Source organism: Macaca mulatta, chromosome 5 (assembly GCF_049350105.2).
Source record: "Macaca mulatta isolate MMU2019108-1 chromosome 5, T2T-MMU8v2.0, whole genome shotgun sequence".
Classification (NCBI taxonomy): Eukaryota; Metazoa; Chordata; class Mammalia; order Primates; family Cercopithecidae; genus Macaca; species Macaca mulatta.
The window spans coordinates 46,865,307-46,889,461 of record NC_133410.1 but is presented as its reverse complement, the minus strand read 5'-3'; the positions used below and the strand labels follow the sequence as shown (position 1 = coordinate 46,889,461).

Sequence of the window (24,155 nt, the reverse complement as noted above, 5' to 3'; positions counted from 1 at the left end):
AGTAAATTAAACAATAAGATTAAACAGCAGTACCAAATTTGGGATTAAAACACAGAATATTCTTTGTCTCAAATATTATTTTCTCTCTCTTTGTATGTTAATCAAATCCACCTGTTTTGGCCAAGGCTCAATTTAAATCCTGTTTTCTTTGTGTGCCTTTGTACTTTGCCTGCCCACAGTCACCTCCAAAACTTTCTCCCAACATTTATTGAGTGCTTACTGCGTGAGAGATAAAGTGTTAGGTGTCAAGGATATATGCTGAGCACAATGAGCGTCCTTACCATCAAAAACCCTTAGCACTGACTTTTACAACAGAATTTACAAACTCGGCCACCTACAGGGACCAAGAAGCATGACTGAGTAGGGCCAGGTGAGAGTAAGTAATTAAGTGAAGTTAGGGAATGGTGATGCCTATGGGGCCTTGGAGAGCAGATGTCTAAGGAGGAGACTGCAACTCAGCTCCGGTTGACAGCTACACTGAATGGACTAGACCCTAATGTTGCCAGATCACCCCCTTTACCAGAAAACCTGAACATATTGATTTTTATTTTGTCTTCCCTTAAAGTTGGCTCAATAGTGTAAAAATGATTTTTCGGTCAGATGAAACATATCTGTGTCCAGATCTGACTTTTGCACTTTTGCATAGCCAGTTAGGGATCTCTCTTTTTTTTTTTTCCATTCACATATCCTTTAGCATATATTACTTTGTGTTGATGTTGACTTTAGGTTTCAGTCCTATTTTCCCAACCAGAGCTATTGGGGTGCTCAGGGGCTAGATAATGAGGGCCTGGACTAGGACAATGTAGCAGAAAGAAAAGGAAAACTACACTAAAGAGGAGCTTTTGAAAAATGTTTAAAATAGAAATGAAATTGATTTGGCAACTGATTAGATTTGTAGCACAAGGAAGGGAAGGTGATCTGGAAACTGTCAGCCTGTTAGGCTGAAAGGATTACATTGTCATCAGCAAAATGGGGTGTCTGGTGTGTGTTGCATGTATAGGGTGGAAAAAAAGAGTTTGCTGTTTAGGTTGAATTTGTGATATATGTTAGGCATCCTTGTGGTGGTGTCCAGCAAGTAATGTATATGTGGTGATGACTGGGATAATGTTGGGGCTGAGATTATTTTAGGAGTGGGAGGCACCTATGCAGTCAGTGAAAGAGACACAGAGAAACTATAGAGGTAGAGAACAGAATGCTATGAAGAGAAACTCAAGGAGGGAGAAGGGTATCCAGAAGGAGAGAATGGTCAATAGTGTTTCAGAGAGAACAGGGGGAATGAAGAAGGCTCACAGATTTATCAGTAAGACCATTTGTGGTCTTAGAATAAGAGCTGAAGCAGAACCTGAATTTCAACGGATTAAAGACTGAATTGGTAGCAAGGAGGAGAAGGGAGTTTACATGGACTCTCCTTTTCAAAAGTTTGCAGGTCAAAGGAAGAAAAGAAATAAAAGCATTAGCTCAAACATATCAGGATAGGGTGTCAAGTGAAGCTGGAAGAGACACAGTAGACAGGAAAAGGAGAAGGATTGAGAATGGCAAATTCTATGGGAGTGAGTGAGGAAGTCAAAGATATGGGAGGATAACAGGCTACATTCAGAAATGGGAATTTTACACATGGAGATATGGGAGGTAGAATATTTCTGAGCAATGGGAACATGTACTAATGTTTGCTTGAGACTTGAGGCCAGGTGACGGTGAAGGTCGTTGGGAATAATGAGCTAGATGCAGTCTCTGTCCTCTACTGTATGTCTATAATTGAAAAAGTCATGTACATGAAAGTTGACATTACTGAGGATGGTAGGGTTGAAGTGATGAGGACCAAAATGCTTGAATTCCTTAAAGGAGGGAGAAGTATGTTATAAGATAAGGACTGGAGCACATGATTTTGTTAGGTACTTTGGAATAGATAAGATAATCACAAAATATGAATTTTGTCCATAAGACATCATTACCTTCTTAGAGATATATGAGTGAAGCATAATATTGGGAGTGACAAGTTTTCAATCAAATTCTAAATAGCATAATATATATCATGATTAGGGATTCATCAAAGTGAGAAATCACTGGGGGGGCGGGTCACAGAAGCCTTCTTGTAATAGCGGGGCTTGCATTGAGTTTTAAAAGATGGGTAGAGGACAGAACAAAAATTGAGAGTTGAAAGCTATGTTATTATTCTAGTTTTATTATCTACTCAGAAATGGCCTTGGATAAGTCTGCATCTCAGTTCTGTTATCCATAAATGGAAGGTTTTCATTAGGTAATCTCAAGGGTTGGCTTTCAATCGTTGACAGTTTTTGATTATGGAGAACATTCCAGGTGGAGGACATAGCATTCTGAAAAAATGCTTGTAAAATGGAATCATGTGATCTGCATTCTATGCATCATTAAGTTACATTATTATGAATCTTTCTAAGTAAACAAAATTGCTAGAATTTATCGGCTAGTGAAGCATACAGATGCTCCTAATTAAACAGAAGTCAGGGTTAACAAGGTACATTTTATTAACCTATGTTGGTTAACCTTGGTGCAGATTCATGTGTGCCTAACGATTGCATGAAGTTTACCAGTATGTGCAAATCCCTCAATATTCTCTGTCACTGAGCTAGAAATCATAGCATTAAGTGGGTTTGACATTTAAGATAATGGATCTAGTTTTGCAACTATCCATGAAAGCTGATTTCATTACTATAGAGTTACATCAACATTACCATGTTATTTTTCAGGAAAATTTTTAAAGTAGCTATATAACAATTGTTGCCCACTTCCATTTTCTTTCTTACCCAGTGTAGGTCTTGTCCTAAAGGCTGATGTTAACAGACTGTCTATGTGTGTGTGTGTGTGTGTGTGTGTGTGTGTGTGTGTGTACATGCTCATGCATTTCTTCTACAGTGTGATACTTTACCCTCACCCTCCAGCTTTCTGCTGTCGGGTAAGGTATACATGTGGTAGCCATACCACTACTGATATCCACAAGTTTCTTGTTGGTTCTGCTGTAACCCATTCTCCTTGGAGAAGAGTGGCTTTCCCTTTGCCTCAACCATATCAGGGCATCTAAGTTATTCTTATATCTGAAGCTGACACAGCTTTCCAAAAATAATATCCATGGAAAAAGGGCTATTATTTCTTCATATCATCAGAGGGAGCAAGAAGTCATGTTGTACATTGACCCAACATCTGCAGTGATTAAATGCTGCCTAATTAATAAAGACATATCAAAATATCTATATCTGAGTTGAGCACAATCCAGATTGAAGGTTTTTAAACCTTGAGTCAGAAGGAAGTGAGGCAAATTAAAATTGTTAATATGCTGAATTTCTAAGGCAGGTAGAGACCAGCAGATTTTTTTCAAAAGTTGCTGATGTTGAAAGAACTATCCCGTGGGATAATTATTCCCCACTCCTCACAGTGCCCTCAAGTATGGGAATTCCTACTCTAAGCCCCAGGAGAGAATCTAAGGGAGGAACATGTACAACTTCTTTTCTCCTTCTCCCCTCTCACTGCTCCCCACTGATCTATGTGGCAGCTATATTTAGAAGAAGGAAGCAGGCATTCTAGGCTCTGTGCCTTCTGGAGTTTTCTGTCTCTGATCTACTTACTGAGAGGGTGCATGTTGAATACTGCTGTGCTTTTGGGTAAAGTCTGCAGTTGTTCATTAGTTCCAGTGACAGGGGAGGTAAGTCTGTTTCTGATTAGAAGGAATGACTACAGTATATTAATCATACATTCCTCAAACCAACATAATGGATTCTCTTTTTTAAAGTTTAGAGTGCCATTGAACCTAAATTTAGAGAAAATGAATGTAATTATGAATAAGGCTTCAGGAGGGCCAATCAAGAAACCTTCCTCTTCCACTTCAGATAGATGACCAGTAAAGGGGAGCAGAGAATGCAGTTTAGTTCTGCAGCCCCAAGGGCTTGGCAATATTTCACTCTCACTCTACTCCTTATTAAACAGGCATATTTCCTGGCTGCAAAAGGCAATTTTAGGTGGATCATGGATAATCATTTAAAATGTTAATAGTAGTTCATGCATTCACTCACTCATTTATTCAATCAATGTTTACTGAGTGCCTACTATGCCTTAGGCACTGTTCCAGACACTGATGAAGACATCAGCCCCGCCATAAGCAATAGAACATCATGTCCCTCATTTTATAAATTCAGAGATCTCAACAAATAAAGTCTCTTGATGTTACAGTCTCCTGTACAAACACTGGAACCCTGACCCGCTATTGATTCTAAATGTTTTACTGGACAAATACTATGACCTCTTTCAAATGCAGGTTGTCAGCGCCCTTTCCAAGAGCCTCTTTGAAGTTTGCTCTCCTGCAACCACGATGTCCACCTTCTTCTTGCCTGCCGAGCCTTTCTCTCATCTCCTTCCTGAAGGTCATGACACCCAGCCTTAAGGCCTGCTGATCCCAGACAAGTCTTACAGGGGCTCTCATGTAAAGAAAGGCCTGGAATTTTACTTCATAAAGATCTGAGGTGGCAGGAACAATCCAGCTTCTGGCTGGCGAACACTTTTCTTCCTTCCTCCAGTGCACTGTTTATAAACCCCATTATCTGGTTTCTAAATTCTAACTCTGATGACACAACAATCCTGGGAAGATGGTGGTGAGCAAAACAGATAAGGTTCTTGAAATACTGGTGTTCACGTTGTTATGGAGGAAAATGGTCAATACCATCTCTCCTCCTAAAATTAGTTTTTTAAAAATCAGGTAACATTATGAAGAAAGCAAAACAGCTGCATGTATCTTGTAATGTATTTAGGGAAATATGACCAGTTGGTGATTTTGTGCATATTTTTCTTAACATTATATTCATGCTCACATTTCATTATGACAAGGGAAAAATCTAAAGTAATTCACATTTCCTTATTTTCTCCTGGACCTTACTACAGAAGAACCTAAAGGATAGTGCTGCATGGATGTTTAGAGGCATCTAAATCTCAAAATGGCCAGAGCAGAACTCTTGATCTTCTCTCTTCCCATCCAACTTGTTCCTTCCACTGAGTGTCCCATTAGAATGTTACTCCAAGGGGGCAGGGATGTTGTATTATTCACAGCCGTTTCCCCAAAGCCAAGAAAAGTACTTGGCATATAGAAGCATTCAATAAATATCTTTGAAATGAATGAACGGGGATAAATACATCGGGTATAGTGGTTAATTTTGTGTGTCAACTTGGCTAGGCTGTGGTTTCCAGTTAGGTCAAACACTAGTTTAGATGTTGCTGAGGAGGTATTCTGTAGATGTGATTGGCATTTACAGTTACTGTAAGTAAAGGAGATTACACTCGATATTGTGAGTGGGCCTCATGCTATTGATTGAAAGCATTGAGAGCAAAAACTGAGGTTTCCAGGAAAAGAAGAAATTCTGTCTCCACACGGTACTGTAGAAACGTTGGCCAAGTTTCCAACATGCCCTGCAGATTTCAGGCTAAAGATTGCAACATCAACTCTCATCTGAGTTTCCACCCTGCAACCTGCCTGACAGATTTTGGACTTGCCAGCTTCCACAATTGCAAGAAATGATTCCTTAAAATAAATCTCTTATCATTTGTATGTTGGTTCTATTCCTATTGGTTCTGTTTCTCTGAAGAACCCTGACTGATACAAAAGGCATGCCAAAAATCATAGGGTGATTCTCAAATGACTGAAGTCCAGAGAACACTGATGTGATGGCTGTACTATTTCTTTCCTTAGCATAAATCTGAAGCGAATGTGCAGATTTATTTTCTGACTTGGGTTCAGCCTTTCTTCCGCCCCTTCCATCTCACTCACTCTCTCCTCTCTGCCTCAACATCCTCAGTGAGTGCCTTAGGCTGTGAAAATTGTTGCCACTCACAGAATTGAACTGCTGTGGATATTTTCAATATATAAATATAGCTGAACTCATTTTAGTAATTGGAATAAAATATAATCTTGTTTTCAGTGGCAGTTTTAAAGCCCTGTCGAGGAATACCTCTGGGCTCAATCTACTTTGCACTTGCTAGCCAATTCAATTAGATTCGTATTTACTGAGTGGTTCTGAAGCACAGAGCAGGAAACCAAGTGAAGTGGGGCTGGCTACAGAATAAGCTAATTCACTGTCCTCAAGAAGCCTACACTCTACTTAATGAAGCCAACCGGTGCGAACCGCTGCCTTCCCTTGTAGAGAACACACAGTTGCAACAACCCAGCATTCATCTTCCCATCCCTCTAATAGAATGTACTGTATTGGCTGTTGCTGTCAGTCATTTGCTCTCACCAAGGCTGCGGAACCCTAATCTCTTAGCCTGGAATTCCTGAAACCTTTTATGCGGGGAGGAGATGGGAGGTTCTGGTGATGCTTTGCATGTCTCTTTGCATATCCTGAAAGCTTGTGGCAGAAGTGGAAACTTTATTATCATTTTGAGAAGGAACAGAAGATTAAGTGCAAATTTACATAAATCTAAGACAAATAAATTATATTATCCAGGAAATAGAAAAGGAAAAAAAGAAAAACAAAAATAAAACGAAACAACTGGCAATTTTCCGGAACATTACTCAGGTAGATACATTTATCCTGGATTCCTTTCTTTTCCTTATTTCTCCCATTCTATGTTTTAGCAGGTCCAAATTGCTCTACTTTTAAATACATCCTGATTCTGTTCACTTTTTTCTTTCTTTTTTTAGTATTTATGAGCACATAGCAGGTGTATTCCATGTCTTCTTCTTTCCACCATCACCTCTTGCATCTTAAGTGATCTTCCTCTTTCCAGAAATGTTGCCCTGTGGTCCTTTCTCTGCATAGAAGCTCGAGTGATCATTTAACAATGTAAAACAGGGCGACAGAGCGAGACTCCATCTCAAAGAAAAAAGAAAAATGCAAAACAGGCCGGGTGCAGCAGCTCAAGCAGGTAATCCCAGCACTCTGGGAGGCCGAGGTGGGCTGATCACCTGAGGTCAGGAGTTCTAAACCAGCCTGGCCAACATGGCGAAACCCCATCTCTACTAAAAATACAAAAATTAGCCGGGTGTGGTGGCAGGCACCTGTAGTCCCAACTACTCAGGGAGGCTGAGGCATGAAAATTGTTTGAACCCAGGAGGCAGATGTTGCAGTGAGTCGAGATTGCACCACTGCACTCCAACCTAGGTGATAGAGGGAGACTCTGTCTTTAAAAAAAAAAAAAAAAAAGAAAAAGAGAAAGTAAAATAAATGATGTCTATTTATATCGTCTGTTTACTCTGTGTGTATCTTCTAGTTACTTTCCAAAACATAGAATGAATTCCAAATTTCTTACCCTAGTCCAAAAAGCACCATGTGGTTTGGTTCCTGTGGGTACCTCAGCTCTCATTTCCTACCAGGCTGCTTTTGAGCACTGCACCAGCCACACCAGCCTTATTTTGGCTGTCTCTTGTTGCTCCTAAGTCCACAGGGCATTCTCACCTGCTATGCTTCTCTTGTGCAATGCTGTTTCTTGCCCACATTGTTACCTGGCTAGCTTCTCATCATTTTCTTTACCATATTTATCATCATCTGCCATTATATCGTGTGTTTATTCACATATTTATCAATTACCTCAACTGGAATATAAGCTCCAGGAGGGCAGGTGCTTTTTTGTTATTCATCACTACTCAGTATGTCCTCCTTGCTTTTCCAGAACTGAGCCTAAGATACATTTTGCTGAGTAAATGTCTGCAGAATGGGGAAATCTGAAACTTACACTTTGAGCCATCTCTCTGAACTCTGAGTTTCAATGGCCAAGGACACCAGCAGAGGTGGCTAGAATCTCTAGGATCTCCAGGGTTGTGGTTCTCAGACATTGAGGTATATCTGAATGAATTGGGAAGCTTGCTAAAAACACCAGTTTGAGTTCATCTCATTTTGGATTGATCCTCCTAGTCTGTATTCCACCCAAACATCCCAAGGGTCCTAGTAGGTAGTGGTGGATGCCTATTAGTTTGACCTATCTGATTCCATTCTACCTTCCTGTGATGATAATGCCCTCATACTCTTTTGGTTCATATGGTTGAAGTATGCCTGATTGCATCTTCTAGGTTCTAGGGACACGTGTGTGATCCAGACCTGGGCATTTAGCATTTTCCATCTTCCTGGTGAGAAGAATTGATTTGTGCATGAAAATATGACAAGTCTGTGCAAAAAGACTCAATCCTGGGCCTTTTTAAATTAGAACTATTGGATATAAGAAATAATTTTGTGCTAGGGTCAAAGAGATTTGACACTATAAACTTGGAACTTTGGGACCACCATGAGGGAAGGGTCAAAACAAAGTCAATATAAAAGAAAGCAGAATTAAGAGATGAAGAGAGATACTTCTGACAAATTGTTTGGGCACCTGGAACAGCACATGTGAAACTAGGACTATGCTGCAACCTTTCTAGTCGTGTGGACCAATAAATCCCTTTCCCTCCTCTTTTATTCTTAAACTAGTTAAATAAAGTAGACTTCTTTCTTGTTCACCAAAAGAGATCTAGATATCTGGGTAGAGAAAAAAATAGAAAATAAAAGACAGAGATTCCTGAAAAGGAAAATTAGACTTCTGAAGACTGGAGATAGGATAGTATTAAATCAAGGCTAGAGAACAAAAAGTGAACGAAGCCAGATTTGGCCAGGGGTTTGAGGAATAAAGAAGTTCATGAACTATCAACACAGGCTGTCAGTAGAAATTCTGGATGTTAGGTATAGATGGTGAAAGTTTCATCAAAGGCAGGATGAGTTTTCCAGTTGGTCTGAAGTCCCAGGCTCAAAGACTGACAGATATGGAGCTGTTTCAAGCTGGACCTAAAGACAGAGCTGTATACCTTTACAATGCCCACCTCCACCTGCACATTGCATCCTGGAATTAACCACAATACAGAGCTGATTCACATTTAGAAACTTGTCTGTAAGTGTTTGGGTGACTCACGATGGAGAACAGGAATGGGAGAGAAGAGGCCAGATCAAAATACTAATATCTGATTCTAAGGGGAAAAAATCTATTTCTTGACTATTGGGGATGCAGCCACATATTTGGTATTGTGAAAGGAAAATAAATCTTGGGGCCCCAAAATCACTAAGCTAAAGGCAAAAGTCAAACTGGGAACTGCTTAGGTACACCTGCCTCCCATTCTATTCAAAGTCACCCCTCTGCTCACTGAGGTAAATGCATATCTGATTGCCTTCTTTGGAGAGGCTAATCAGAAACTCAAAAGAATGCAACCATTTGTCTCTTATCTACCTGTGACCTGGAAGCCCCCTCCCTGCCTCGAATTGTCCCTCCTTTCCAGATCGAACAAATGTTCATCTTACATATGTTGATTGATGTCTCATGTCTCCCTAAAATGTATAAAGCTGTGCTCTGACCACCTTGGGCATATGTCGATGGGACTTAATGAGGCTGTGTCAAAGGCACACGTCCTCAACCTTGGCAAAATAAACTTTCTAGATTAACTAAGACATATCTCAGATACTCAGGATTCACAGTATGAATCTTTGGCAGATATCCTCTGGTGTCCCCTGTGACACAGAATGACTGAATCGGTATCTGCTCACAGACCACCCAAGCTACAATTTCAGCCATTTCATTTATTTGCAAATGGACAGGCATTGTGGCTAGTATGTATAACTGAAAAAGTTCAAGATGAGTATAAAAGTGGCCCAGAGGTAGCTTACTTAAAGCCTAGTCATACTGTGAAATCTATCTTTCAAAACTCTAAATACCATCTCTAGTTTCAAATGATGCCTGAGGGGCTTATGAATCTACAGTCTTTATCACCTTAGAGGTTGAAACTCTCCTAATGTCTGGATCTTGCATCTGCACTGATATAAAAAGATGCTTCAGAGCAGCTGGAGGAAATATAAATCAAGACAAAGCAAGCACTCCTGAAGCTTCAGTACAAATACCCCTTGACCTGGCTGCCCAGCCAGAGCTATCAAAAGTAATGTGTAATAACTGAACAAGGCCACTCTATGCTCCAGTGAACCAAGGCAAATACTGAGGAAATCCCTCAAATGAAAATTGTTTGGGACCAGGGCACAGATGTCATTTAAATTTAACTGTTTACAAGCATCTGAAAGTAGAGGATCATCCAACCATTATATTTAAAAAAATTAATAGTCTTTTTTATATTTTTGAGTTTAACTGGCGGGTAGCAATTTAAAATACCACGCAGTTTGCATTATGAATGTAACTGCTGAAATGACACATTGAATAGATGAAGCAAATACTTGCTTCGTTATTGACATATTATCCATCTGGGCTTTTGGTTTTAGAAGAGGATAAGAAAGTTAGGAACTACAAAACCTAAGCAGGTGCAGGGATGATTATAACTTGCATGAGATGGTAATGCTGTATTATTATCCCACCTAAATATGAAGAAGTTTATAAAATTGATACAGGAGATAGAAAGAAATTATTTAGACAAATAGTAAGGACAACAGAGTCCTTGGCGGAATTTCTGTTTTAGCAAAAAACAGCCCCCAAAATCGTTTCTTTTCTAACAAACAGCAGCCTGAAAAATCAAGCTGTAGACATAGGTAAGGAAGTTGGAAGCTTTCATGGTGAATGCTGGCAGCTGTGCCAGTAGAAAAGGGCTACCTGGAAGCCAGGTATGTTCAACATGAAGGCTCCATCTTCTCTTTCCTTTGTCATCCCATGTATAGTACAGAGAAGCAGGCAACATGGCACCATCCAGGTAGAGAACCCATTTGCATAATAAAAAATTAGAGTGGGGTGGCCAGCTCTTTCACACACTATACAAATGGCACATCTAGCCTTAACCAGTTTTTTGAGCCTTATGCAAATGGCAGACCTGGTCTGACTAATCTTTCATGCCCTATGTAAATCAGACACTGCCTCCTCTTATTCAACTATAAAACCTATTGCATTTCACCACAGACCAGAAGACCCGCTTGGGAGCCCTCTCTCTGCAGGAGAGAGTGTTTCTCTTTCTTTCGCCTACTCAACCTCTGCTCTTAACCTCACTCCTTGTGTGACTGCGTCCTTGATTTCCTTGGCATGAGACGATGAACCTTGGGCAGTCCCAGACGAACAGTGCCATTTCAAAATCTTAGCCATAATGCTCCTTTGAAGATTACATGTGATGTTATATGGCACTGTGATTCAAAAAGAACAGCAGAGGTTGATATAAAGCATACTTAATTTTTTTTTTGAAAATAAAAATGATAGGAACAGTAAGACAGTCTGGAGCAGAAGCTGAAGTGGAGTATAGTCTCTTTTTCTTACTTATTATGAATATGTAAGAATTTTATAAAACATAATGTAACACTGAATGCTTTGTGTGGTTTCTAAAAACATCTTAAATGGAGAACAACTCTCCAGTATTTATCAATTAATTCATTCATTCATTTAACAAGTACTTATTTGGTATCTACCTTTTAGCTACTAAGGAAAGAACAATAAATGTAATAGACAAGGGCTCTGGGGTGTATAATTGGGAAGCTGTAGCTTAATAAGAGAAACAGATTTTAAAATATAATTATACAAATAAACATATACTAACTATCATGGAAGTCCTATAGTGGAAAAGCACAGGATCCCATGAGAACAATTAACAAAGACACCAAATAATAAATCAAGAGTAAGGGTATCTGTTAAGGCAACCCCAAAGTAGTAGCATTTATGGTAAGAACTGCTACAATTGAGAAATTGAGAAAAGCCCAATATGACCTTCAATTTCGCTAATCCTTTTTTCTGTTGTATACAATGTGATGTTAATTCATCTAATAAAAATTTAAATTCTGTGATTTCCATTGTCCCACTTTTATACTTTCAGTTATCTTCTGAAACTCCCCATTTCTTCATATACCATATCAATTTTTCCTATGGACTTTATTTGAAACTTTTTATTTGGAAATTATTATAGATTCCCACAAAGTTGTGAAGATAGCGCAGAGGGGCCCCATGTCCTCCCCTACTCAGATTCTCCAACTGATTACATCTTACATAACTATGATATAATATGAAAATCAGGAAAGTGACATTGACATAAAGTGTGTACAGTTCTGTGTAATTTTATTGGATATATAGATTCATGTAACAAGCATTCCAATTAAGTTACAGAACTATTCCATCACTGCAATGATCTCCCTCACACTACTTCTTTATAATCAGTCACAACCATCCACATCCTTCCCCACTATCACTAACTCCTGGCACCCACGAATCTGTTCTTCATCTCTATAATTTTGTTATTTCAAGAGTGTTATATAAATGGAATAATACAGTATTATAACCTTTTAATACTGGCTTTTTTCACTCAATCTAATGCCCTTGAGAGACATCCAAGTTTTTGTGTATCAATAGCTCATTTCTTTTTTATTGGACTAGTACTCCATAGTATGAATATACCACAGTTTGTTTAACCATTCATCTATTGTAGGATATTTTGGCTGTTTCCAGTTTTGGGCTATTTCTTATGAACTTTTAAATACATTAATTATAGTTATTTATACTAATTATCTTTTAGGCTGACATTTGAGACTTTTACTGCTCTGTTTCTATTGACAAATGTTTTTCTCTTAATAATGATCACATTTTCCTGTTTCTTCTCATGTCTAGTAATATTTTACTATATATTAGATATTTTGAATGATGCACCATAGAGACTCTAGATTCTGCTATCTCCCCCAAAGAATGTTGAGTTCGGTTTGGTAGGCAGTTATATGACTAACATATCACCCAGAATATGTGGAGAATTGGTTTTATGTGTCATTAGGGTGAGCCTGTTTTAGGTTTTCCCTTAACCCAAGGGGAATCCCTTATTCTTGTGACTTATCCTTTACTCTTAAGGTATAAGCCTCTTGAGATTTTTATGGAAAACCTAATGTGCTTACCACCCCCACACTCCCCAACAGGCTGGACTCAAACTCCAAACTCTGACTTTTATATGGTGGACAGTAACTAAAATTTCAGTTCATTTTTCTTTCCCCCAGCTTCTAGCTATTTTTTCTTTCTGCACTCCTTGGTATTTAACCTGTACATTTGTAGTTCAGGGATCAAGCTGTGGATGTTTACACTCAGGTGTCGAGTTTCTGCTATGGCTCACTTCTGAAATTTCCAGGAACTCTGGAAGAATCAAACTCCATGATCTGACTCCTCAGGCCAATAAAATGTCAGTTTCTACAGAAGTTTTGCCGCCCCACATTCGTCAGCCTGGGGCATGGCTTCAGGGGAAAAGCTGTATAAACATGGATTTCACACAGTGTGGTTCCTTTCTTTTGAAGGTTGATTCTCTTTTATCTTTTGCTTGTTTTGTTACTCTCCCATGTCTTAAAGCAGATTTCTAAACATGTGCTCACAGTTTATTATTTGTATCAACAGGAGGATGAGTCTGATAAAAAGTATTCTGCCCTGTTTCAATATGATTTGTTTTTCAATTTTGTCATAATTATGTCTATTTTTCTGTGGAAACACTCCAGCCCCTTTCCAGCTCCCCATTCATCTCACTGAGAGCCACCTCCATCCAGCAATAAGATCCTCCACATTTACCATCCTTCAACTTGTCCGTATGACCTGATTCTTCCTGGACTCCAGACAAGAACCTGGGTACCAAAGAGGCACTGAGCTGGTTAACACTTAAGCTATCTGCAGATGGCAGAGCTAAAGGAGCACTGTAACACACCTACTGGGGCTTCAGGAATCGCAGGCACCCATCTCTAGATGCTACCATGGGGCCAGAACCCAAAAGTGCCGGCCCTGGCTCCCACACCTGTCCGTCTTCATGCTCCCCCTCCCATAGGGTTCGAGTGCGTGGCAGCCCAACAGATGAGCGGATCAGGGAACTCTCCTGTTTCAATTTAATTACTCTCCCTAGAGAACATTGCTTTTTAGCAACTGAAGGGCCCTGCTTTCTTCATTATACTTTCCTAAATTCTACTTATCTTTGAGTATCCATTCAGTTCATGCCTTCTGAATTTTCCGAGCACTGAACCTAATCCACCTCCTTTGGGTAGGGTTTTCCCTCGTGACTTATCAATTAACACACATTCCAAGATGTGCAGAGGATGAACTAGTATGTTTGGAAGGCAACTGAGATGAGGATGGGAATAGAAAAGAGGTGGCCTCCCAAAATACTTTTAAAGCTGGTATGGTTACAAGCAGACATTGGGAAGCTGCTTCTTTTCAGGTATACAACTCAAACTAACTGTGTCCTGTCTCATTTTATAATCACCTCATATGAGTATAATATTCTTATCACAACAAGATCAGAAGATTCTTGAGGGCAAATATCTTGTCTACTTCTCTTCCCATAGCACTGAACATAGTGCCTCACACAAAGATAGAAGTTTATTTGATGTGTTCCTTTGCATTTTAACCACTTGGCTGAATCTCTTAAGTTTTCTTTGCTAATTTTTCAAACAGTGTTTGTCCAAACTTTCGTCATACTAAAGAGCATGAAGATACACCCTGAAAATTTATAATTTGGCCTAAGCTTAACTATCCAACCACATTTCACACTATTCTGCTTTCTCCCTCACTAACTCTGCTCTTGCTCTACTGGTCTTCTCTCAGTATTTAAACACACAGGAATTCCTGCTTCAGAGCCTGTGCACTTGCTATTTCGTTTACCTAGAATGGACATGACATGGTTAGCTGTTTCTCGTCACATAGGTCTCAGATCAAATGGTCATTCCACAGAGAGGTCTTACCAAAGTATCCTGCTCCCTTAAATCTGACCCAAATACTCTCTTGTTCAGTACTCTGTTTTCCTTTTTTATATTATTATTATTTTAAGACAGAGTCTCACTCTGTCACCCAGACTGGGTGCAGCGGCGCAGTCTCTATTCACTGCAACATTTGCCTTCCGGGTTTAAGCAATCCTCCCGTCTCAGCCTCCCAAGTAGCTGGGACTACAGGCAAACACCAAAATGCCTGGCTAATTTTTATATTTTTTGTAGAGACAAGGTTTTGCCATGTTGCCCAGGCTGGTCTCAAACTCCTAGGCTCCAGTGATCTACCTGCCTCAGCCTCCCAAAGTGCTGGGATTACAGATATGAGTCACTGTTTTACTTTCTTTTTAGCACTTACTAGTAACTAAAAGTATCCTCTTACTATTTGTTTGTGTTTATTGCCTATCTTCTCATGTTAGAACCTAAGGTCCATGAGGGTAAGGAATTTTGTCTCATTCACATCAGTATCCCAAATGCCTAGATCAGTGCCTAAATGAACAGTTGTCACCCTGTGTGCTATCTTGAAAACAATTTGAGATAGATACACATGTCAATGTCCTTAACGGTAAATTGATTTCAGTGAAAAATGGCTCAGAGGTAGAGGCTACAGAGATGTTTTTAAAGAATAAACAGGGCCGGGCACAGTGGCTCACACCTGTAATTCCAGCCCTTCGAGAGGCTGAGGCGGGAGGATCACGGGCTCAGATCGAAATTATCCTGGCTAACACGATGAAACCCCGTCTCTACTAAAAAAATACAAAAAGTTAGCCAGGCGTGGCGGTGGGCGCCTGTAGTCCCAGCTCTCAGGAGGCTGAGGCAGGAGAATGGCGTGAACCCAGGAGGCGGAGCTTGCAGTTAGCCAAGATCATGCCACTGCACTCCAGGCTGGGCAACAGAGCAAGACTCCATCTCAAAAAAAAAAAAAAAAAAAGAATAAACAGATCATTCGTTTAAATTTAATTCCATCCAATGAGATCACAGGTTAGAAGATGTACCAATGAGAAAAACTCAGTTCTTACAACAACTCTGTGAGATAGACATACTATAATAATCTCCATTTTATGGATGAGGACACTGAGAGAAAAGGCTAGATAAAGACTTAAGTAGGTTGATTTGGCTGAAGTTGTAAAGCCAGTAGGTGACTAAACTGGGAATGAAAACCAGGCAGTTTGATTTCAGTCTGTGGTTATGGCCACTGTGCCTCATCTGCATTTAGGAGTGCAAAGTGTATTCACTTCAGTTCTCTCATGTATTTACCACACAAATCTAGCATGATTACTTTACATATGCTTTTACAAATGGTTTAGAATAAACAATAATGGACTTGGGGTTGAGTTCCAGGGTATATTACTAATCAATATAACCCACAATCTAACTTCTTCATTCCTTAATCCCTGAATATGTAAAATGAAGGCTTGGTTGAGTCTTATTAAAGATAAACTAATATTTTATTAATTGTTTTGAAGTTATGAGAGCCCTGGGCATCATGATGCTGATAAATTTAACAAGAATATTGTTAGGAATATTTAATATCTTACCTGGACTTTATTCATCTCCAATTTGTTCTTCTCATTGGCACTCTGGTCTTGTTTGCTAGCTCCCTTTTTCTGAGGGCCTTTCCCAAAGAAGATGTAATTTACAAAGGCATACTCCAGCAGAGCCAGGAACACAAACACAAAGCAACCCATCAGATAAATATCAATCGCTTTGACATAAGGGATCTTTGGCAAGGTCTCCCTGAGGTGGGTGCTGATGGTTGTCATTGTAAGCACTGTCGTGATTCCTGTGAAAGAGAAAAACAACGCTTAGCTAAAGGCACCACTATTAAGTTCCTTTTTCAAGATTGAGAGGACAGATGCCATTTGCCATTTCCTTATTCATGCCCCTGAGTGATCACAGTAGCATGATAAACCACTGGGCAAAAAGGGCAGATATTTTGAAAGACAAGGCATTAGCCTCCCTACATAGTCCATTAATGAATCATAAAATAGAATGTGTAGTTAATGAAGGGTTGAAAACATGTTTTTTAATTGCACAAAATAAAAACAAAAGCAGATGGAAAAGCAGATCAAAATCCCATTGAAATCCTACTATTGAATGTCACTCACTTTATTATGTGACCACATTTTTCTTCTTCCTTTTCTCAGCATCTCATTCATTGTGCTCCTAAATTTGTCTTTGTGATACTAATCCCTATAGCATCCTCTACCAAATTGAAAGCTGCTGACCAGTTTGAGATCTACTTCATTCCATGAATCAACAGGACACCCAAATTACAAGGTCAGTATTGCATTTTAAAATAATTATGTGTAATTCATAGCAAAACATCACCAAAAGAGGAAACATGAGAAATGTCATAATTTGTATCAAGTGCTTGATTTATGTATATTTTACATTTACTATTATCTTGTTACTTTGATATTTCAAATATTATCTATTTTCTTGGTTCCAGAACCTAGCATGAATTAGTTCCGTGATGTCAGAAAACAACTTCTTAAAAGTTTGAACTTGGATTTGTTAAAGAAGTTTAAGACTATAAGCTCATAAAGGACAGATTGTGTTTTATTTACTTTATTAAATATAGCATTCTTAATAGTATAACGTTTGCTTAGCTGTATAACATATTTTGTGGTGATGATGGTGATGATGAAGTGATAACTGCGAAAAGCAAGAAGTGAAAAAGAAGTCAGAATCTAGTGTAGATATTTGTTCTGCATACTAATATACATTTGTATAGTGTTGTACATTTTTAAATAATTACAGTTATAAATTATCCTATATGGCTGTCATGACAGCCTGAAAATGATAGGAAGTGTATATTATTCTCATTTTATAACTGGGTAAACAGAAAATCTGAGATTAGTTATTTTGTTTTAGGCCACCCAGTGAGGGTCAAAAGAGCACAGAAATGTTACACAATAGCATTTACAATAAGCAATGAGATGAAAAGGTAAAATCGAAAATTTGATAGAGGCTCTTAAAATAAAGTCAGAAAGTATGGAATAGATAGTAAAGACAAAGGAAAACTTCCAAAGGGAATGGGAGGTAGCAAAATGAAATGAAGGAAAAAATAGTTTCACATTCATTTGCCAATCAGATTATTCTAGATATATATTCCCGGATTTGACTATTCAACTTTTAGAAGAACAGATAAAGCAGGAGGTCAGGACTGCCAGACAAAAAATTAAATTGGTTCAGATCAGTAATAAATTCTAATGTGCTGGGCTGATATAAAATGCTATAATGAGTGGTCTTTCTTATTTCTTTAAAAAAATCTTTAAATTTCACCTGATATAACTCTAGCTAATGTGCTTCACAGAAATGAATGAGTCACTTACAAATTCGCCAGTTGCATTTCTGCTTCTACTCCTTGTTTTACATTTTTATACAAAAAGTGTTAGTAAATGGATGCCATTTTAAATTACATGTTTTAAAATATCTCAAGTTTTACAGTCCAAAGAATAGCTTAAACAAGCACCTTTATATGCTAACATCTCTAATATCTCTAATTAAAATAGTATTAGCTTTGAGGATAGAAGAGTAAAGAAAACCACAATTCATAAACTTACTAGTTATTATTCTCTGCTGTGGACACCATCCACTGTTTTTTTCTTAAGTGTAGCATATAGACATAACAATACTCACGTTCAAGTAATATATGCAGATACATACGTGTGATACTATTATTTGTTTGCTTTCTTTAATCTTAGGTTGTTCAAAGATTGATAAAGTGCTACAAACAAACACTTGACTTTGTGAGCTTTATGTATTCAGTCATTACAAGTAAGCTGTAGTGATGGCAATTAGTGTAGCTGTGAACAGGTATGCTGATCATCTAGTCCAGCTTAATAGTCTCCGAAATGAAGAGATGAAATATGTTAGCTTAGCCAGAAATGTTATGTGTGTGAGTGTATGTGTGTGAGAGAGAATTTGCCCCAGAAAGAAATAACTGAAATGGCTGTAGGATCAGACAGTGACACAGACTTGCACATCCCCAGATTCAGCAGACAGACCTTACACATCCTAACCTTCCAAGGAATGCTTTAAAGTCTCAAACATAGCCCATCAGCTTTCAGCAATTAATTAACCATGGCAGGATTAGTTCTAAATTTTGTTCCCCCAAGAAGGAAATCATTTTTATTCTGTCTTGACCACAGATTATTAATATAGCTGATGAATTATCTGTGCCTTATTCAAGTGTAATAAACTCCATTTAAAGGAGACTCGGCTTAATACGATTTAATTTTAGTTAGTATCCAAAGGATAGTATTTCTCAGCAATTGACAGCTTGTTGTTAGTCACGTGGTTTACTTTCTCCAAATTCATTTGAAAATAGTGCATTGTGTATGTTCTTCACTGTTAAAAGCAGGGATTAAAGAGGAAGTCATCCCAAAGTTAGTAAAAATTAGCGTAATGAGAATTTAAAAATATATTCCATGAGACACTTAAGTAGTGCTAGATATAGTCCAAGATTTTTGTTTGTTTGTTTTGGTAAAATGCTAATAAGACAGTACATTGTAGAATATTCATTGTAGACATGCTTACATTTAGATGTCTTATATTCAGGGACTCTTATGATGATCTAATTCTTTGGCTTGCTATAAGAGAGCCCTTCCCTCTAATTCCTGATATTGGTTATTTGTTTGAAAATAAAACCTGTTAGTTCTCTGCAGTGCTGAGAATGTATTACCTAGTGCGACTCTAGCTGCAGATGCATCATAGTTGATCCAAAAAGACACCCATGACAGAATTGTAATCAGTGTAGAAGGCATGTAGGTTTGCAAAATGAAGTAACCAATGTTTCTCTTTAGACGAAAACTTAGTGACAGTCGTGGATATGCTCCTGAATTGAGAAACAAAAGACAAGTAATCAGACCATCATTTGGTTGGAACCATCTTCTTCCTTTCACAGCACCTCTAGTATCTTTTGGGGGAAACAACCTCACCTGTCGTGAACTCCACCTTCTTAGACACCATCTTGTAGTCAACAATTGAAAATTGAGGAAGTTCGATTTTATTAACACCAGTTACTGCCCCCTCTCCTCCATTCCAGTAAAACTCTATGTCATCAGTGGTATAGCCATCTGAAATCAATAAACACAGCACGGTTAAATAAAGTTTAGGAAATCATTTTGAATACCACCTGGGAGCTAGAGGAAAAATTCCCGGCAAAAAGGTGGTAAGGTGGCATTGCTTTAAATTAGGGTGGTATGCAGGTCTCATGTGGAGTGCTATTTCTGATGATTTGGTAGTAGCTGCATTGAAAGAATGGGTGCATCTGGCTTTAGTGGACTTAAGCTCTGGATCATTTAGTGATAGCTGAAGTCACCGATGCAATTTATTCTTATTGTATCTACTAATGTTCATTCCTTGGTTAAATTGGGGGATGGCTGAATTCTAGGTACCTGGACATGGCTTTGGCTATGTGCTACTTAACAACAACAATCGCACAGCAAGTAATAATAATTGAGCACATATTTGTTAAAAGGATAACAGGTAGTGCGAAGAGATGAAGTATAATGAAAGACTAAGTTTATATATAGCCATTACATGAGTAAGACATTAAAAACTGCATATTTCTTTTAGAAAATTTGGCAAGCTTTTATTCATATCCTTTGATTATAGCTAATATTATTATAGCTAATATATGGGTAAAAGTCTTAGGACTATATAAATTCTTGATAATGCTTTTATATCTTTATACTTATGAGAGTGCACTTTAGTTAATTTAAGGGGAATGTGTAGGGAACTGTAGATTGTAGTAGAAGGGTCTGTCCTCAGGCCTTCAGCATGAAGGCCCTACGCTGATGGCCTAATCTCTTCCTCTTGCCACTCTGCTCCCACCTGGCAGTGTTCTAGCTGGGTTATCATTATGTGTAAGAGTATAACTTGCTGAGTTGATGGGTGCAGCACACCAACATGGCACATGTATACATAGGTCACAAACCTGCACGTTGTGCACATGTACCCTAGAACTTAAAGTATATATAAAAAAGAGTAACTTGCATAAAAAGAATGTACGGATATATTTTAAAAATCTAAAAATAATTTAAGGCATATTTTACGACCACATTTTTCTCTACCAGCTAGAGACAAAGAAGATCTTTCTCAATTCATTTTCTATTTAGGTTCACCTCAAATAAAAAAGCATAAAATCTTTTTTCCACTAGAATTGCTGGGGCTAGTGTTTCAAAGGTAACCACATAAGCTCTTTGTAGTGGACATCATGCTGACCTACTTTTGATTAAAGCCAGTAATACCTTTTCAAGAGATAGAAAATAATATATTTGATATTTGGAAGTTGAATGCCAGGTGCCAAAGGGTCACCATCAACTTGTCCTTGCCAGAATGTAAGAAATTTTAAGCTATTCTTCCCCATTCCGCTTCCCGCTTTTAAAAAGGAAAACAAAACTATCTTAATTTTACTGCTTTAAACTGACTTCCAGATATAATCACCAGTGTTTGAAAGACTGAGACCCTCTTTACTATTGGACTTAGAATATTATCTACAGCGGACTAATTGGCATATTGGGGATTTTATCAAGTTTGGGTATGATTCTGTAAGACTGATTCTAAATATCTCTTTGAGAATTTGATTAAAACCTGCCAATAAAATCCACAGAAAAATATAGATAGATAGATAGATAGATAGATAGATAGATAGATAGATAGATAGATAGATAGGATTCGATGGCAATTTCAGGACATCATGGATCCCATTCATGGAGTTTAGAATACAAAACTCCTGTCTCAGTTGAAATGGTTAGTGGCAATATGACAGCTTAAATTCAACCCAGACTTCTTCCTTTCCAATTCCAATTCAACCATGAGTTACCTTTCCTAAGTCCAGCAGGAAGTAGTATCTGGGGAATGTGAGTTCTCAGCCCTGCCTGGATCCAGTGGACAATGGCATCATGGGATTTTCTTTCCCCCCTCAGCCACTAGAGAGAACCTAGGGACTGGTGGCATGGAGTCCTTGGGTGGGGATTAGAACAGCGGGATCCAAGAAGATAGCTGGGTGAAGGGGCTGTTGGGCCTACTAAAGAAGGAAGCATATTACCACCTGTGTGATTGTCTGGAGGAACTCGTCATCTCAGTCCTTTAAGGGGATGTGGGAAAGTTAAAAAGGTGGGTTGAGAAATCACCATACTGTTTTCCATAGATATTGTGCTAATTTACATTGCTACCAACAGAGTATAAACGTTTCCATTTCACAACATCTGTTGTTTTTTGACTTTTTAAAAATGCAATTCGATTTAGCAATCCCACTGCTGGGTATCTACTCAAAGGAAAAGAAGTCATTATATATAAAAGACTGCATTCATATGTTTATCACAACACAATTTACAATTGCAAAGACATGGAACCAACCTAAGTGCCCACAGACTGATGAATGCATAAGAAAAATGTGGCATATATATACACCATGGAATACTACTCAACCATAATGACGTGAACCCGGGAGGCGGAGCTTGCGGTGAGTGGAGCGCGCGCCACTGCACTCCAGCCTGGGTGACACAGGGAGACTCAGTCTCAAAATAATAATAATAATAATAATAATAATAATTATAATAATGTATTTTGCAGCAACTTGGATGGAGCTGTGGAGGCCATTATCCTAGATGAAGTAACTCAGGAACAGAAAACCAAATATTGCATGTTCTCATTTATAAGTGAGAGCCAAGCTATGGGTAGGCAAAGGCATACACAGTGGTGTAAGGAATGTTGAAAGACTCAGAAGTGGGGAGGCTGGGAGGAGGGTAAGGGATTAAAACAATCACCTATTAGGTACAATGTACACTATTTGGGTAATGGATACATCAATAACCCAGACTTCACCACTATATAATTCATCCATGTAAGTAAAAACCTCTAAAGTTACTGAAAAAGACAGAGAGAAGAAAAGGCAGGTTGGGTCACTGAATGAGAGACAGAGAGAGAGAGAGGAGACTACCTCCTGGTGCATCAGCAGGGGATGACAACTTGGCTGGAGCTCACCATGCTTTCCATCTAGAACTTTGTTCCTTTTAAGGTGACCTGGCAGCTGGGTCCAAACCCCAAAGAATATGCAAGAAAAAATAAAAATCCATATAAGAAACCCAGTAGCCCTAGAGAAGGAAAACAAGTGGAAAACTAGATTAGGTATCATCTAGTGAAAAGAACTGAGGAGGAAGCAAATAATAGCTTGAACTCTCCATTCCTCACTCTTGGTAAAAATATAGGAACACTTACAGATATCTGATTCAGCACAGGCAACTTTTTATTCTAAAACTCAATGGTTTGTTTTTTTTTTTAAATATACAAAATGTCTTAGATAAATTGAAGAAAAGATGGCCACCGATGAGGCCAGAATTTGTGGCTTGGAAGACAATTTTATAGATATTTGGAAAGCATGAAGAAACTATAAAAATTTTGAACGACTCATCTAGGAGATCTAATATATGAATAGTGGGCATTCCTGAAAGAAGGGCGTTATATAGACAAGGAGCCATAATAAACAAAAAGAAAACAAAAATTCCCCAGAGCTTACTAAATAAATTATTTTGCAGATTGGCAAGCTCACTATATCAGGTCATCCCAATGTCGTTCCTAAACTCCAAGGGTGTAATAATAGTCTTACAATCTTCCAGACAGAAAGTACAAGGTGTTTTCAAAGGAAAAAGTATTGAACTTCTTATACACAACGCTGGAAAGAAAAGATTATAGAATGACATCCACAGAACATCTAGAATATAGGCATAAAGGACAGCAACTCTGAGACCCAAAAGTACTACTCCCTGCCAAAATACACTTCTTTCCAGAGAAGATATACAAAGATTCAGAGGACATATCATTTAGGTACCTGCGTGAGGAAACTTCTACGGAAGACTCTAATCAAACAGATGAATCAGGACAGATAAGGGAATCCACCTTAGAAACAGAGGAACTGTAAAGAATCATGACTAATCAATTCCATGCAAATTAATTTGAAAATGTGGATGAAATGGGTAATTTTCTCAGAAGAAAGCATTTTTTTAAAGCCCAAATAGGAGGCACAGAAAATCAAAACAGCTTGATTTCATCCCTACAAACAAACAGATATTTAAGAACTGATAATTCTATTGCTACTTAAACAGCTCCAAAGCATAGGCTAAGAATGAAAATTTCTAAATTATTTTCATAAAGTAAGCAGAACATATTAGCAAACAAAATCCAGCAGTACTTTAAATAATAAAGCATAATCAATATGGTTTATTCTGTTTAATATTAGAAAATCTAGTAATATACTTCATTATAATAACAAATCTAAGGAGAAAAAAACCATATGATTATTTATACAGATACTAAAATGGCATTTGATAACTTTCAACACCAGTTCTCTCTTTTAACAAAGCAAACAACATTATTCAATAAATATGAGAAAGAGCCAGGCTCCGTGGCTCTCGCCTGTAATCTCAGCACTTTGGGAGGCTAACGTGGGCGGATCACGAGGTCAGGAGATGGAGACAATCCTACCTAACA

The 24,155-nt window shown here is 38.3% G+C and overlaps 1 protein-coding gene across 1 annotated transcript in view; it reads right to left on the bottom strand.

Moving 5' to 3' along the window:
- GABRB1 (gamma-aminobutyric acid type A receptor subunit beta1) overlaps positions 1–24,155 on the bottom strand; it is a 409,046-nt gene that overhangs the window by 3,027 nt on the left and 381,864 nt on the right. The window contains exons 6-8 of the mRNA XM_015138327.3: positions 19,601–19,738; positions 19,345–19,497; positions 16,193–16,437 (exon numbers count right to left, since the gene is read on the bottom strand). Coding sequence (XP_014993813.1) covers positions 16,193–16,437; positions 19,345–19,497; positions 19,601–19,738 — 536 coding nt within the window. The remainder of the gene's footprint in view (positions 1–16,192; positions 16,438–19,344; positions 19,498–19,600; positions 19,739–24,155) is intronic.